This window comes from Calypte anna, chromosome 1, assembly GCF_003957555.1.
Source record: "Calypte anna isolate BGI_N300 chromosome 1, bCalAnn1_v1.p, whole genome shotgun sequence".
Taxonomy (NCBI): Eukaryota; Metazoa; Chordata; class Aves; order Apodiformes; family Trochilidae; genus Calypte; species Calypte anna.
This window is the reverse complement of record NC_044244.1, coordinates 2,690,654-2,707,588: the sequence shown is the minus strand read 5'-3', so window position 1 is coordinate 2,707,588 and position 16,935 is coordinate 2,690,654. Positions and strand designations below refer to the sequence as shown.

At 47.3% G+C, this 16,935-nt stretch overlaps 1 protein-coding gene across 1 annotated transcript in view; it reads right to left on the bottom strand.

Annotated features, from left to right (window-relative positions):
* Window positions 1-16,935, bottom strand: part of PLXNA4 (plexin A4) — a 479,396-nt gene that overhangs the window by 77,164 nt on the left and 385,297 nt on the right. Inside the window, 3 exon segments of the mRNA XM_030459775.1 lie at window positions 1,328-1,518; window positions 5,889-5,985; window positions 16,225-16,425. Of these exon segments, the coding sequence (XP_030315635.1) occupies window positions 1,328-1,518; window positions 5,889-5,985; window positions 16,225-16,425 (489 nt within the window).

The window sequence follows — 16,935 nt, the reverse complement described above, 5'->3', positions numbered from 1 at the left end:
CACTTCAGCAGTCCAACTGAGTGAGTACTCTGGGGACTAATGAATGACAGGGAGATAGATAGAAACACAGCAAGATGGGTTGTTTTCTGTGGCATCTGAGAAAAACAGCTTCTACTCAGCCTTGGCTTTTACAGAACTTTCCTTAATGGACACTGCTTTAGGGATTGTCCATAACACCCCCACTTTTTCTGGTTCTTAACCAAATACAATTGAAAAAGCCTTTCACTCTTTCTAGGAAAAGAACCCACCTAATTATTCAGATTAAATCACAACTGAACTGTGGTGGTGGAGTTACTCACATGAACTAAAGTGTGATGGCTGAGAAATGCTTAAAGCAGGAGGCAGCTGATAAGGATGGAGCCCTCAGTTTCAAGTCTCACTTCTGCCTGCTCTATGACCCTGAAACTGGTGCCCATCACTATGGCAAAGCTATCCAAAATCGCTTTGGAGGCCTAATTTCTCTCCTCTGTTCCCTCTCCCTGTGATTTTTCTATTCTCTTATCTCCTTTTTGTACCTTTGCCTTGGCTCTTCCTTTGCCCAAATCAACACATCCAATAGGAAACCTTCTAAAAGACACCTTCATGCTGCAGATCTTTCCTCCAAACCTTGCACTCATTCTCTCCTTACCACTTAATAGAACAGTTCCAAGCTGCATTTTGTCCATGCTTGGTCTTGTCTTTTCCTGGAGCCTTCAAAGGGGGAAAGCTGACAACTGTGAAGGGTTTTGTTTGCTCTATAATGACTTATTTGTCCATGAAGTATCAGCCAGGCAAAGAGAAGACCTTTGCTGGAGTCACTGGAGTTGCCTTGTTTGGTTTTGGACATTGGCTTTGTCCATGTCATGTTATTGGGAATCATGAACTACAACTTCACCTCTTCCTTGACCTTCTCTCAGCAAATCCCAAAACATTCTGGGATCACTCAACATCATCTTCTCAACCAGGCTCATTTCAAGGATAGGTTGGGCTCAGTTTCTTACCCTCACACCATCCATTTGAGATGTCCCAGAGCATCTTTTCTCAACTTCAGTTGCTCCCAAAGACTCCAGGTCACATCTGCCAGCCCTGCATGGGCAGGACAGATGCTCCAGGGTTCCTCTGTTTGTACTATGGTGGGAACTCTGACTCCCTTCTCACCCCTCTGTTGTAGACACCCAAAATTCTGTGCCTACCTCTGAAGGCCACCATGGTCTCCCATCCCCAAAGCTGCCTGACCCAACAGAGCTCAGCTCTGACTTGACCAACACAAAGATAAATCAGGAAAATAAACCAAAAAAAAAAAGCTCCAAGAGGGAATACCCCAATTTCATGCAGGTCCATAACTTACATCAGTGATCTTGGGGTTGGTGCACTTGCCCTTGGTGCTGGACAACTCCAACCACTGACTGTCCTGGGCTGGGCAGTGTTGTTTCAATGTGCACTGGTTCTGTCCCTCACACCAGCCACATTCAAAGTCCGGGTCAGCTTTCAGGCAGAGTCCACAGCTGTCTCTCATGGCCCCACACTTGTAGAGGTGAACTGCAGGGACAGGAAAACAGAGAGGAGCTGAGAAATGCAGAAATCATGGAAGAGGGAAATCAGGGTGGGATGTCAGAGGGCAGGAGGAGGAGTGTGGAGCTGTTCTGGACTGCTCATCCCAGGGGTAGGATGAGACTTCTCCAGGGGAGTAAATAATGGGGGAAAAATGTTTGCATCTTTCTTGAGGTAAACAGGACTTGTCAGAGATCATTCCCCTTGGAGCTATTTTTGGAGCAGAAGAAAGGATGATGCCCTCAGAAGGGTGAAGGACTACAAGCAGGGGCTCAGAGGGAAAGATTCTTGGGTAATGACTTGGCCTCAGTTCCTCTTTCTTTTTTTTTTCTATTTGAATTTGAGCCACTTACAACCAGTCCCATCCTCAGCTATTCCTAAAATGATTTTTCACCTGTTCTACCCACAGCTTAAACTTGGGGATTTGTTTGGTGGGAAATTACCCAGATCCAAGTGCAAAAGTGATGCCATCCAGGTTTCCTTCTTAACAGAAATCCTAACAGATGGTTGTAAATCCACAATGGTTCAATGTGAGGCTGAATCCAGGAGTTCACAATCAGCCTTTCTTCTTTCTTCTCCTCCAGAAATTCAGTTTGCTTTACACTTTGAAGTACTAAGTTGATCTTCCTCTAATACAGACAGCAGTGATTAATGCTTAGCTCTGTCTTGGGCTGCTGAGTGATTAGAAGCACTCAGAGCTTTTTTTCTTTTTTCCAAATAAAAGCCTAAAAATTTTGCAGTCCTCCTGCAATTTGCAGTCCTCACAGGCTGGAGAGTTGGGCAGAGAGAAACATGATGAAATTCAACAAGGGGAAGTGTAGAGTTTTGCATTTGGGGAAGAACAACCCGATGGCCTAGTATAGGTTGGGGGCTGACCTGCTGGAGAGCAGTGTAGGTGAAAGAGACCTGGGGGTCCTGGTAGACAAGAGGATGACCATGAGCCAGCAATGTGCCCTTGTGGCCAAGAAGGCCAATGGCATCCTGGGGTGCATTAGAAAGGGTGTGGTTAGTAGGTCAAGAGAGGTTCTCCTCCCCCTCTATTCTGCATTGGTGAGGCCGCACCTGGAGTATTGTGTCCAGTTCTGGGCCCCTCAGTTCAAGGACAGGGAAGTGCTTGAAAGAGTCCAGCGCAGAGCTACTAAGATGATTAAGGGAGTGGAACATCTCCCTTATGAGGAAAGGCTGAGGGAGCTGGGTCTCTTTAGTTTGGAGAAAAGGAGACTGAGGTGTAGAGACAAGATGAACCAGGTGTCTTGAATTGCCAGTGAGTGGGTGTGAGTCCACCTGTGCCTGGTTAGGACAGGCCCCTATTGGGCATGAGCAAGACCAGGGGGCCAATAAAGGTGGGACACACACCCCCAGAGCAGACCTTAGCTCACTCTGGTGTGAGGCATGGAGAGGCCAGCAGCTCATCGAGCCTCTAGAGCAAGAAAGGCTCTTCCTGCCACACTTCTACCCTGGAAGCGCTGTGTGGTGGCTGGAGTCCTGGAAGAGACCAGCAGCTCGTCGAGCTTCAGGAACAAGAATGGCTCCTCCCGCTACACTGAGGGGTGACCTCATCAATGTTTTCAAATATGTAAGGGGTGAGTGTCAGGGAGATGGAGTTAGGCTCTTCTCAGTGGTGACCAGTGATAGGACAAGGGGTAATGGGTGTAAATTGGAGCATAGGAGGTTCAAGTTGAATATTCGAAAAAATTTTTTTCCTGTAAGGGTGACAGAGCCCTGGAACAGGCTGCCCAGGGGGGTCGTGGAGTCTCCTTCACTGGAGACATTCAAAACCCGCCTGGACACGTTCCTATGCGAAGTGCTCTAGGTGGCCCTGCTCTGGCAGGGGGGGTTGGACTAGATGATCTTTCAAGGTCCCTTCCAACCCCAAGGATTCTATGATTCTGTGATTCTATGAAAATAAGGTCATGCTATTTATTCTTCTTTTACAGATGATCTGAGTGACATAATGGGATGATAGCAGAAGTCTCCTCCTTGAAGATGAAGACAGGAGAGCTGAACTTTTCAGATTTACCTCTTTTTTTCCTGTATTTGTGGTCACACTGTTGGACTTCTTTATATGATGGGGGATTCTCCCTTTGTGCTTCTGTTTTGTTGCATCACTTGGTGACTCAGGTCCTGTCTGGGGACAGTTCTGTACAGAATCCCAAAGCTCAAAGGCTTTGGATATACGTGTTGGAAAGTTCTGGCTGTCTCTTCATACCTGCACCTCAGAAGGCAGCAAGTATTGACCAATGCAAGGAAACACTCAGGAACTTTTAATTTCTCCAGGTTGGGTGCAAGAACATCTTGCAAAACAGTTGTCAATCAGAACAAGCTGCCAAACTCCTGGGATGCAGCCCTTTCCTTATTTTTTATTTGTTTTCCTCAAACTTCCTGACTTGCTGTGCTTGCAGTGCTGTCAGTGAGGATCACCAAAGGCATTTTCAGTTTATTTTAGTTTAGTTTCAGTTTAGGCATTTTGGTTTAGTTTAGGTTTTCAGCCTACCAGCCCAGCCCATCTGGTGCTGACTATAACAGTGGCACCTTGGTGGCTTGGAGGTGACATTCCCCAGCACAACTGCACTTAGAAAGGCACTGGCTCTAATCCTGCCTCTATCTTGACCTCTCAGATTTCCTGAGAAGGTCTTTTTTTTCACAGCACTCTGCAAAACCCTGCCAGGGCTTTGTGTTTGCTTGGAACCACTACATTTATTCCACTAAATAATGCTCTTTGTGTCATGTTGAATGCCTCCATGTGGTATATCCATAGCAAGGTACCTAAGCTCTCCTCCTGGCCCAGACATGATGATACCATCCAAACTACTCATTTGGGATAGCTACAGGCCAGAGCCACTTCCCAAATTGTTCTCAGTAATTACTTACAACCTTTTGGGGTTGAATAACCCAAGAACTTGTAAGGGATTGAGCTAAAGACCAAGCACTGTTGATGTTTCTTGAGTTCACCCCCTGCTCTGGTTTCCATTACTAAAGGCACAATCTTGATTTCATTTCATTACTGAAGGCACAGTCTTGATTTTAATCTTGATGAAAAGATTGATCTTACTCCTACCTCACACAGGACAGCTCAAAAGGGTCCCCCAAAAAAGGGTTGTTGTGACCATGTTGCATAAGGAACACTCAGGCTCTAATGGTAGCAGAAAACTCAGGAGGACAAGAGTCCAAACCTAGAACTCCAACCCACAGTGGTCAAGGCTACCATGGTCCCTGGTACCATTTGGACCCCTGAAAATTAGCATCATTCTGGTAAAGCCTTGGCATAGCTTGGAGAGCAGGAGAGAGGGCAGACACCCATCAGAGAAAGACATCATGGAGCTGGCTACAGAGGGAGAAGGAGAAGAGGGAGTCTGAATGGTGAAAAGAGTTTCCTTCTTTATTGCTCTCCAGCTTCAGTGTGGTGTTGGTGGAATCCTCATCCACAACCCCTCAGCCTGAGGGTGAAATGGTGTGAGAGGAGCATGGGAATACCTGATGGGGAGAGATGGAGTGGAAGGTGTCCAAGAAGGTAAAGCAAGACAGGGTAAACCTTTTGAGAGGTGGTGATTTAATGGTTGGACTTGATGATCTTAAAAATCACTTCCAACCAAGGTGATGCTGTGATTCTATGATGTGAGAAGAAGAGACTCAACGAGTCTGAGGTGTAAATGAAGAGCAGCTGAGAGGCTGCCTCAGGAAAAGCCTTTAGGGTGGCTGAGGTTGATGGACAAGAAGACAGAAGATGTCCATGGACCATCCATCCCCAGCAAAAATGCCTGCCCCAAGGTCATGGTTGAACGTGCAATATTCCTCTATGAGGGGCACATTAATCCTGGTGGCAGTTAAACAGAGGAAGGCTCTGGGCAAGAGATGTTTTTCCATCCTTTGCCATTATCATTTTATTCTGTTCAGGCTTTTCCCATGGTGAGCTGCAGCCTTTCTCCTCCCCCTCTCCCTTCCCCTCTTCATGACTACATCTCCTCTGAGCTGAGTGCCTGATCTCCTGCCATGTGAACTTGAAGAGCATCAGGAGAAATAAAGAGGGGGAGAACAGCTGGAGAAGGAGAGTGCAAAAAAACAAGCCACAAAAATAAAAAATGTGGGGAGAAGCTGGAGGCAAAGATGATGAAAGAAGAGAGAAACACAAGTGGGAGGGAGAGTCTGATTTCTCAGGTGCAAAGAGAGAAGTGGGGTTGGGGGAATAGAAAGGACACACACACACCAAAAAAAAAAAAAATTGGTAATTTGCAGAGTGCAGAGAAGAAGTATTCACCAGACAGCACAGGGAGATGGTGGCAGCTTTGTTAAGTGGAGGGAGAGATGTGGCCTGTTGCTAAGGTTACCACTTCCAAGGACAAGTTAAAATAACTCTTTACCTTTGTTCTGGGCTGGGTTGTCAATGTTGAAATTCCCGTTCCACACGACTGTCAGCTCCACTGGCAGGCTGTTAATCTCCATCCCTTCGTATGAATACTAGAAGTGGGGAAAAAAACACAAAACAAAACACAAAACCAGACTTAGGTGGTGGCCAGAAACAGGGAGGGGATGGGTTGAGCCAAGAAGTGATGCCAAAAGTTGTGATCAAGCCAAGCAGAGATGTCACATCCCTACTCACCATTACCTACCAGAAAACCCATGGTATAATCTCAATGTTGGGATTCTCAATGGGACAAAATGTGCCCCTTTTAATTGTCTACTTGGCCATTAGGTGAATAGGCCATGATTTAAGCATCTTTTCATGTGATGGGGTTTATCTTGGAAATCTACCTTCTAGATGTTGAGCACAGCTCTGGAGAACATTTTCCCAACTGCTGGGTGCACCTCCAAGGTGTACAACATGCACTGTGGGTCTACCATCCAAGACCAGTCCATGGTGTGTACTCCATAGATGCTGAGTGTTTATGTAAAGTTATCCCCACTACTGATATTTTGAAGAACTCTTGGAAGCTGAGTGAAATCTCAGAAAGCAGGGAAGGAGCATGTCATGGAAATATCTTAAAAAGGGGGGAAATGGAGGTCCTGTGTAATTATAGGCCTGTCAGCTTAACTTGGTTTCCCAGAAAGTACATCAAATTATTAAACAATCAATTTATAAGCACCTGCGAGATGATAAGGTGATAAAAATCAGCCAGCATACATTTGTCAAGAACAAATTGTGTCAACCCAGTCTAATTTCTGTTTTTGACAGGCTTAATGCCTTTGTGGATAGAGGGGAGACAGCAGATGTGATTTATCTTGATTTCAGTCGAGGATTTGCTACTGTCCTACAGGAGATTCCCATAAACAAACTAGGGAAATATGATCTGAAAGAAGAAGATAAATAAGTCAGGATCAGGCTGGGAGGATGTTTCAAATGGAATATTGTCCTGGGTCTGGCCTTGTTCAGTGTTTTCACTACTGACTTGGCTGATAGGCTATAGATTTTGTGAATTACACTGCTCTGGGAGAGGGTTCAAGAATATCCAAAAACAGTGTTAAGAATTGAAAACAAACTTGAGAAATAGTAGGAGTGGGCCAGAATCAACAAAGTGCAATTCAATACCAGCAAACACTGAGTCTTCTTCAGTAGGAGGGATTGATGCAAAAAATAAAAATAGAAGGGACTGCCCAGTGCTACAGGAAAGGGTCTGGGGACCACAGAAGATCAGAGATGGTGAATCAGTAACTGCCACACATCTGCCAAAACCCCAAGCAAATCTCATGGGGGGATGTAGCAGATAAAGTTGGTTACATATGTAAGCCCCAGGAGGCAATTTTTTTCCCATTCTCAGAACAAAAAAGGCTTCAGCTTGGAGTAGGGGGTATTAGGGGTCCATCAAATATGTGTTAAGAAAGCCACAGATCTTCTGAAAGGGTTGGAGAGACTTAAACAAACACTTGTCAGGCATCCAGCCTTGAGGAAGGAAGTGGAAGCTGATCTCTAGAGGTCTTCTCAACTCAGAGAGCTCTCTGACACATGATGTTTGGTGTAGTTTTGTATTTTTTCAGCTAAACTTTGGTTTATCACGAGCCAGTTTACACAGGGTTCATCCAGTTGCCTCTCAGGTCCCATTTCCCACCTCCAGCAAAAGCTTTTATCCAACACAGGAGAAGGCAAAGAGCATCTTTGGAGAGGAGATGGATGCTTGGAAGGTGGAATGGGAACAGGGAAAGGAAGGGGGAGAGATTTCATGTCTGCTGCACTGTTACTGATCACAGCACAGAAAAGGATTTACTCCTGCAGGGAAAGAGAGAGGGGAAGGGGGGTGGGGGAAGGAGGAAGGGGGAAGGGGGAAGAGGAGAGAAGAGGAGAGGAGAGGAGAGGAGAGGAGAGGAGAGGAGAGGAGAGGAGAGGAGAGGAGAGGAGAGGAGAGGAGAGGAGAGGAGAGGAGAGGAAGAGGAAAGGAGAGGGAAGGAAAGGAAAGGAAAGGAAAGGAAAGGAAAGGAAAGGAAAGGAAAGGAAAGGAAAGGAAAGGAAAGGAAAGGAAAGGAAAGGAAAGGAAGGAAAGGAAAGGAAAGGAAAGGAAAGGAAAGGAAAGGAAAGGAAAGGAAAGGAAAAAAAGATAAAAAAAAAGAAAAGAGGGAAGGGAAGGGAAGGAAGGGAAGGGAAGGGAAGGGAAGGGAAGGGAAGGGAAGGGAAGGGAAGGAAGGGAAGGGAAGGGAAGGGAAGGGAAGGGAAGGGAAGGGAAGGGAAGGGAAGGGAAGGAAGGGAAGGGAAGGGAAGGGAAGGGAAGGGAAGGGAAGGGAAGGGAAGGAAGGGAAGGGGAGGGGAGGGAGGGAGGGGAGGGGAGGGGAGGGGAGGGAGGGGAGGGGAGGGGAGGGGAGGGGAGGGGAGGGAGGGAGGGAGGGGGAGGGGGGGGAGGGGAGGGGAGGGGGAGGGGAGGGGAGGGGAGGGGGGGAGGGGAGGGAGGGGAGGGGAGGGGAGGGGAGGGGAGGGAGGGGAGGGGAGGGAGGGAGGGGAGGGGAGGGAGGGAGGGAAGGGAAGGGAAGGGAAGGGAAGGGAAGGGAAGGGAAGGGAAGGGAAGGGAAGGGAAGGGAAGGGAAGGGAAGGGAAGGGAAGGGAAGGGAAGGGAAGGGAAGGGAAGGGAAGGGAAGGGAAGGGAAGGTAAAAGAAAGGGAGGGAAGGGAAGGGAAGGGAAGGGAAGGGAAGGGAAGGGAAGGGAAGGGAAAGGAAGGGAAAGGAAGGGAAGGGAAAGGAAGGGAAGGGGAAGGAAGGGAAGGGAGTGGAGGGGAAGGGAAGGGAAGGGAAGGGAAGAGAAGGGAAGGGAAGGGAAGGGAAGAAACATAGGTGTTTTTCACAGTACAATAAGCTGTCTGGTTTGGTTGGGTATGTCTTAGAGACCACTAAAGAATTCCCTATCAGCTCAAGTCTCGATGTGGTTTTGGAACATGACAGAGATGCCAAAGCTCTGAGCCTTTGGAGTTAGGTTTTTCTGTATCCATTAACTGCTGAATAATTGCAGGGTAAATCCTAGAAGGTGATTTCTGTCCATTGCAGCAGAGTGACTCCTAGTTGCACAGCCAGTTTCTTTTTGGACAAACAAAACACAGTTTGCCACTAATCTGCAAGGACCCTGAGATTGGATCTAGTTGCAGGGCTTTTATGGGTATAATCTTTGTGGTTACCATGGAATTAAAGAGCAGCAGTAGGCTTGCAGAGACCTTTGCAATAGGGCTGTACCCACCAGACTCATTGACTATTAGCATTTTTATGACACTGCTCAGTGTCCCTGCCAGCAAGATGCAAGATGATGCTGAGCCTCTTGGACTCACACCACTGGCTTTTCAGAGCTTTTTGGAGCTAGGAACAAGGATGGGGAGGCAGGAGTGGGAAGGAGAAGTCTTGAAAAGTAGAGGATAATTAATCCTCTGCCACTGGGAGCTCTTGCTTTGCACATCACTTTGCAGATGTTGATTGGGAAGGGGACAGAGCACAAGTATAAAGCCACCCAGCCACCCTTCAGCCAGAAGTTTGTAGGTGCCTGAGAAAATGCAGCTTTCTGCCTCAGCAGGGCCTCGTGTGTGTGTTGGGATTCAGCTGTGAGCAGAGCCCAGACAGGGCTGTCAAGGGACAGGCAGCTGGAAGCCCCCAGAGCCTTTCAGCCCACTGAGAATTCCAGCCCCAGGAGCAGGAACCCAGCTGGGATTTTAGATCTTATCCATCTGTAGCACCAGGGGCAAAAACACATATTAGGCTGTGAACTCAGCAGATTTGATCCAGAACTGGGAATAGATGCCACAAGAGGATCCCCATGGAAGAGCTCCAAGGCTGAAGGCAGCTGGGGGCTGGGAAGAGGATGCTCGGTGTGCCTGGGTCCCTCTCAGCCAGCTCCTGGGCTGCACTGCAGTGAAAGGGAGTGATTTGCAAAGCACCAGTGAGCAAATGCTTCATCCCCTTCAGACCACAGGAGCTGCTAACTCATCATGACCCCTATTCAAAGCCCACTGAACTCCATGGGAGTCTTTGAAACGGATTCGCTTGGCTGTAACAATAAGATGGGAATATGTTTCAAAGAAGGAAAAAAAAAAAAAAAGGCTGGTGTATTGATCTCCAGGACTAAGAGTAGAGCTTCTAGGATACTCCTACTAAGAGCACTCATATCATTAGAGCTTGGATGTATACATGGTCTGGTACAACTTTCTCCAACACAGGCAAAACTGTGAAGATGTAAATCTGAGCCCTCAGCCTGCAAAACCTGCAAATCATGCAAATCAAAACCAAGCAGAAAATTAGAGGTAATTTAGAGGCCCAAACTGAGAAAGAGAGGTTCTGACAGAACCAGAAAGGCAGACTGGCTCTCATCAGGTAGTGCCAAAAAGCTGTTTTAATTAATGGGAAGAGTACAGTGTGCTATGAACTCCCAGGTACCAGCTCTTTGTGTCTGAAACTCTTTCCTAGTATCAGATATTCCTGCCACAAGAGCTGAGCCCACCACTTCACTTGGCCAGTTTTTGCCACCTGGTTGAACATATTGTCCCCAAGCTACTGTGAACACATTGCCTGTTTGTCTCCTGGAAGCTGAGCATCCTCAGGCCAAGAGGATGGCTGCAAAATCCCAACCCTCACTTCTGCAACAGCAAAGCAAACATTAGCTGCCTATGTGGAATACTTTGCATTTAAGAAATCTTACAAATCCTGGGCTCCTCTGGGCATCTTTTTCTGTGGGTACCCTTAAAAGTTAAAAAAGAGTTAAAAAATCTCCTCTTCACAGCCCACTGAGCCACTGAGCAAATCCATAGCCATGCTTGACCTCTTGCTGCATCCTTCTGGGATGCTGTATCACAGAATTACCTTGGTTGGAAAAGATCTTCAAGATCATTGAGTACAATCATAGCCTCACACTGACAAGACCTTAACTAAGCCATATCCCTAAGGATTGTGTCTGTACAGCTCTTGAATACCTCTAGGGGTGGTGACTCCACCACTGCCCTGGGCCAAGGCAGGTAATAAACCAAAAAACAGTTACATGATGCTCTGCCCTTGTACCCCAAGCATGTCCAATAACAGGGGAACATCTGCAGACAAGCAGCATTTTAGCAGTATTTTAGTGCTACTCTGTTTTTCCTGACAGGATAAAAACCAGCTCTTGTGATTGGAATTTGGACCTAGGCATTGATTTTTGTGTCTGACTCTGCCACTAACTCCTTCTGTGATGCTGCACAAATGACTTCATCCCTCCTTGCATCAGTTTTACAGCCAGGAACTCACTCACAGTCACCTCATCCCCTCAGCCTCTGCTTCCCACAGCTGGGACTGAATTTTTAGATCTGGATATCACCCAGAACAACAGAACCCACACCATGACTGAGGTTTCTCTAAATAAAAATAATAATAATGCATCACAATAATTAAGTTGTGTGTATATCTCCCAACCCTGGGCTTGTTCTCCTTTTAAATTGGAAGAAGGGAGATTTGGGCTAGATATTAGGAAAAAAATTCTTCACAGTGAGGGTAGGAAGACACTGGAATGGGTTGCCTAGGGAGGGTGTTGATGATCCCTGGAAGTGTTTAAGGCCAGGTTGGGTGAAGCCTTGTGCAACCTGGGCTGGTGGGAGGTGTCTGTCCACGTAGTTGGATCTTGATGATCTTCAAGGTCCCTTCCAACCCAAACCATTCTGTGATTCTGTGGTCTCTGGGAATGGATTCTCACTTTTTGGGCTTCTTGGCTGTTCTGGGGGTTTTGGGTTGTTTTGGGTTTTTTTTTGTTTGATCACTACCTCCACTGTGTGAACCACACAGGAGCCAAATGCCTCGGAGATCTTTTGGGCAATGATTTGACAAATGCAAGGGATTTGTTTTTCCTGTCCCAAAGTTCCACAGCACTTTCAGCTGTAACTCCTTATACCTTCCCAACCCACAGACCTGGGAAGAACATGAGGCAAAATATCAGCAGGGATTTTCACTGCTGGAAACCAGCGTGTGCTGCCTGGGCATGCAGGATCCCACCAAGCAGGAATGTGGGATTGGACATTGGAACAAATCATGGCAATGATCAAGGCATGACCAGGGGGGGGTCATCCCTCACCCACTCCCCTATTCTTTGTGCACAAGGCTGCTAATATTGGGCTGATTACAAGTGCTGGGGATCCCAGTGCTTTCCCACTGGGGAGATGGCTCTCTGCCCTAATAGATGGAGCAATTTCAGCCATAGCTGCTGATGTTTTTACTTACTTATTTATATGCCTCCTTGGCTCTCTTTCTTTTCATTTCCTCCCATCGCTCTGTGCCCAGGCTGAGCTATCATAAGTGCAATAAGGAATGGCAAGCAGGGTCTCTTGGAGTGATAATTGCTTGCCTTGGGTGGTGTGATAGAGGACAAAGCCCAGAGCTGAAAGTCTCAAACCACTTGACAAGAACAATAATTGTCCCAAAGCGTGCTGCCTGCAGTGACTTATTGCTGTTATCAAATGAAATATCTCCAGGAAAGAAAGGGGGAGAGATGGAGCTGGCTATTGACTGGACTAAGCACCTAGGTACCATCAGAGCTGGATATAACATTAGTGACAGAGAGTCAGATAGGGTTGGTCCCACTTGGGTGTCCTTAAAACATCTCTTAACTGAAGCTGGAGCCACTTAGAAAAAGGTTTGATGGTTCTGGTCTCAGCTACCCTGGTATCAATCCTGAGGGAGCAGGCAGTTAAATGCAGGAGTTAAGGCTTATTCCTGATCCTATCCTGTGTGAAAGCAGAAAAACTCCTGCATTTTGCAGAAGTTATTCTGCAAGGCATGTATTTGAGCTCAGGGGTGCCTGGTGTTTGATGGGAAGAGGTAGATCTTCAGGTTTATGGGGCAAAACAAGCCAAGATTCTGGATTGCCAGGAAGCTGAACATGAGCCAGCAGTGTGCCCAGATGGCCAAGAAGGCCAATGGCATCCTGGCCTGGATCAGGAACAGCGTGGCCAGCAGGTCCAGGGAAGTGATTCTGCCCCTGTGCTCAGCTCTGGTGAGGCCACAACTTGAGTCCTGTGTCCAGTTCTGGGCCCCTCAGCTCAGGAAGGAGATTGAGGTGCTGGAGCAGGTCCAAAGGAGGCAACTGGGCTGGTGAAGGGACTGGAGCACAGATCCTCTGAGGAGAGGCTGAGGGAGCTGGGGGTGTTGAGGCTGGAGAAGAGGAGGCTCAGGGGAGACCTCATCACTCTCTCCAACTCCCTGAAAGGAGGTTGGAGCCAGGGGGGGTTGGGCTCTTTTCCCAGGCAACTCTCAGCAAGACAAGAGGGCAGGGTCTCAAGTTGTGCCAGGGGAGGTTTAGGTTGGAGATTAGAAAGAATTTCTTTCTGGACAGGGTGATCAGGCATTGGAATGGGCTGCCCAGGGAAGTAGTGGATTCTCTGTCCCTGGAGATATTTCAAAAGAGCCTGGATGTGGCACTGAGTGCCATGGGCTGGGAACTGCAGTGGGAGTGGATCAAGGGTTGGACTTGATGATCTCTGAGGTCCCTTCCAACCCAGCCAATTCTATGATTCTATGATTCTATAAGAATGATTGCTGAGTCTAGCATGCATCAGTAAGAGAAAGATCTGCTGGCAGGATGGCATCCCTTCAGGGACCCACCAGCAACAACACATCCTCCCACTCTGCTTTGGACCTTCTCCAAGCCTGCAATGCAGGTGCTACATTCAGCATCTCCTCCAGCAACTCTGCTGAGTGAAAAGCTCTGTCAAAGGGGGTTGATTCAATTTGCAAACAAGCTCATGGGGCTGTTTCTAAAGCCAGGTGACCCTTGGAGCAGAGGCTCATTGTATCACAGGGGCTCCAGACTGAATACAAATTTTGGCAGGAAAGGAAATAATCATGATGGAGACATATCTACAGCACTCCTCCCCTATTGTCTGTGTCCTCTGCCACCTGCTCAAACAGAGCCAGGGCTCTTCTGTTCCCTTTTTTTGTAGCTGTGTGAATGTTTCTCTCTTTTGTCTGGCTCTCCCTTCCACATCTCTTTCTCTCAGTGTCTGGCAAATTCAGAGCAACAATGAAATAACATTTCTCAGAAGGGGAGAAAAAAAAAAAAAAGAAAGAAAAAGGAAAAAAAAAAAAAAAAAAAAAGAAAAGAAAAGAAAGAGCTCAAATGGGAGAGCCAAACTGCCTCCCGAAGAAAAGGGAAGAAATAAAAGAGGGAGAAGAAATGGGAGAGGGAGAGAGGAGGCAGAAAACAGGATAGGAAAGAGCTGAGTTTATCCCAAAATAAACCTCTCCCTGGAGAAGGGAAGAGGCCACCTGAGCCACCACCAAACATGGGACAGGAGTCCTACAGACACCACACAGAGCCTGATCATGGAGTGCCTTGGAATTAGCCTGAAACTCAACCCTGCCACAACTCAGGAGAAGCCTTGAGTGTTTTAGAATCACACATTAAATTTACCATGGTGCTGTCCCAGCACTCAGGCATCTCATGAGCTAAATGCCCCTGGGGGTTCATTGGAGACCATTTCTATGGTCCTAGGAATTATCTATTTCTTGGAGCATGCAGGTAGTATGAGGATCATCCTTAAAATTAGGCTCATTTATTGAATAGCACAAATTCAGATGCTAAGAGAAACTCCCCAGGACTGTCAAAATCATCCTGGGGTGCTTAAAATCATCCTGGGATCCCTCCTGCTGATGCTATTTGGGCCTAAGGACATGTGATATAAGTGATAGGATGAGGGGAAATGATTTCAGACTTGAAGAGGGGAGATTGAGGTTGAACATGAGGAGGAAATTCTTTAATTTGGGGGTGGTGAGAGCCTGGAACAGGTTGTCCAAGGAAGTTGTGGTTGCCCCTTCCCTGGCAGTGTCTCAGGTGAGGTTGGATGGGGCTTGGAGCACCCTGGGCTGGTGGGAGGTGTCCCTGTTCATGCCAGAGGGGTTGGAACTGAGTTATCTTTAAGGTTACTTCCAACTCAAACCACTCTGTGATTCTATGATTCTATTTGTGCCAGAGAATTTTTTACTCTGAAGAGAGGATGCTGCCTTTCCTCCTAAGATTTTTGGAGATTCATACAGTTTCTGCCAAGGTCCATATAATTTTATTTAGCTGCAGATTTTCACTGTTGTAAAAGAATTTGGGGGTTGTTTTTGTTTTTATGGTCATGGAGACTGCAAAAGGACTGCAATGCCTTCTTCACTTAAACCTCCAACCTGGATGCTCACGGATCCCATCCAATAATGAGAATCAGGGGGAGGAATGGGGACAAAGGAACAAATATGAGCTTGTCATTGAGAATTTCCTTGTTTGAAACAGATTCTAAAATGTGAGAACTCTGTAATCTTCAGCTTAATGCAGCAGAATCTGTTGTGATGGATTCTAACAAGCACTGCCCTGCGTGGAGTGGCAGAGCTGCAGTGAAGTGCCTGTAATTAGCTCTTTGACTAATAAATCATCTTGGAGCAGTAGGAATGAGAATGACTCAAAGGCATTATCTGGGAGATGTGAATCTCATGGAGACACCTCAGAAGAAGCAGTGCTAGATCATCACTGTACATGGCTCCTGGCAGGTTGCAGTGTTGACCCCAGGAGTGGCATTGCTGAGGTGACACCCCTGGGACACCCTGGAAGGAGGGATACTCATCCTACACTGCAGGTGGAGAAAAAGAGGCAAAGGAAACCTGGACTCAAGCCTTCAGCTTCTCAGGTTTCTTTGAACTCATGACATGCTGGCATCTACCACACTCTTTACATCATAGAACCACAGAATCATAGAATGTTAAGGGTTGGAAGGGACCTCTAGAGATCATCCCTGCTAAAGAAGGATCACCCAGGGCAGGTCCCACAGGAATGCATCAAGTCCAACCAAACTCCACTGTTGTAGCACTAAACCATATTCCTAAGCACCCTATCTACACATCTTTTAAACACCTCAAGGAATGGTGATGCAACCACCCCCCTGGGCAGTCTCTTCCAGTGGTTGAAAATGTGGTTGAAATGGATATGGCACGTTGTGGCTATGGGCAGGGTAGGCTGATAATCCCAGTGGGTCATGGCCAAGGTGCTCCAGCATGGCCAAATGCTGGGATCCAAGGACGGAAACAACTCCTGTGTGGTGACCTCAGCCAGCTTAACAAGTAAAAAGGACAGGTTGCAAGCTACCAGCCAGCCTCTCCTTGACTGCAACTGGAATTGAGGGGGCAATAAAGGAAGAAGGGATGCAACACAACCTTGATCCCACTGGGACAGGGCTGTAGTGATGACTTCAGGTCTGACTCCTTCTCATCACTGCTCTTTGCACCAATCCTAAGCTGAAGAACTCACTCACCGAAGTGTTCTGGCACTGCACACTGGAGCTGTTGAACCTCAAGGCAGGGACCCTCTGCTCGTTGCCCTGGATGTTCAAGATGCACTCGTAGCCTCTCTGGCCTGATTGTGGTTGGGGCAGGTTCTTGGCCTTCAGAGTGATGGGTTTGATCACTTCCACTGGCACCAGGATCTTCTCTGCCTGCAGCAGCTGGGGACAGTCCTGGGGGAAAAGGAGATCATGGGTTAAATCAGCACATGGGGTTCCCAGTCCCTCTGATGCTCCTCAACCTTTTCACTCCACATTTCAGCCAACTAAAAAGCTTCTGCATCTCCCTGGGGCTCAGCCTGTTAAAAGAGCATTCAAAGAGCATTATCATTGAGCTTCAGATAAACAGGTGAGGAAGGATCCTGCTGTAGCAAGGGGGTTGGATTAAATGATGCTCAGAGGTCCAACCCCATTCTGTGATTCTCTAATTTCTTTTACAGATCATCCCTTCCTATCACACTGCAGACTTTCAACCCTCAGGACCCAAGGAAGCTTTCTCAGGTGCTTTTGAATACCTGCTCTGTTAATCAGGTAGTGGGAAAGAATCATGTCCCACCCAGGGACTAATCCTGGTCTCAATGCCATGACATGAGCAGGGAACAAAGCAAAAATCTGAGCAGAATTCCTTGTCTTCCCAAGCCACCATTGTACAAAGGACAAAGCTCCAGCAAGACACGTTGTGAA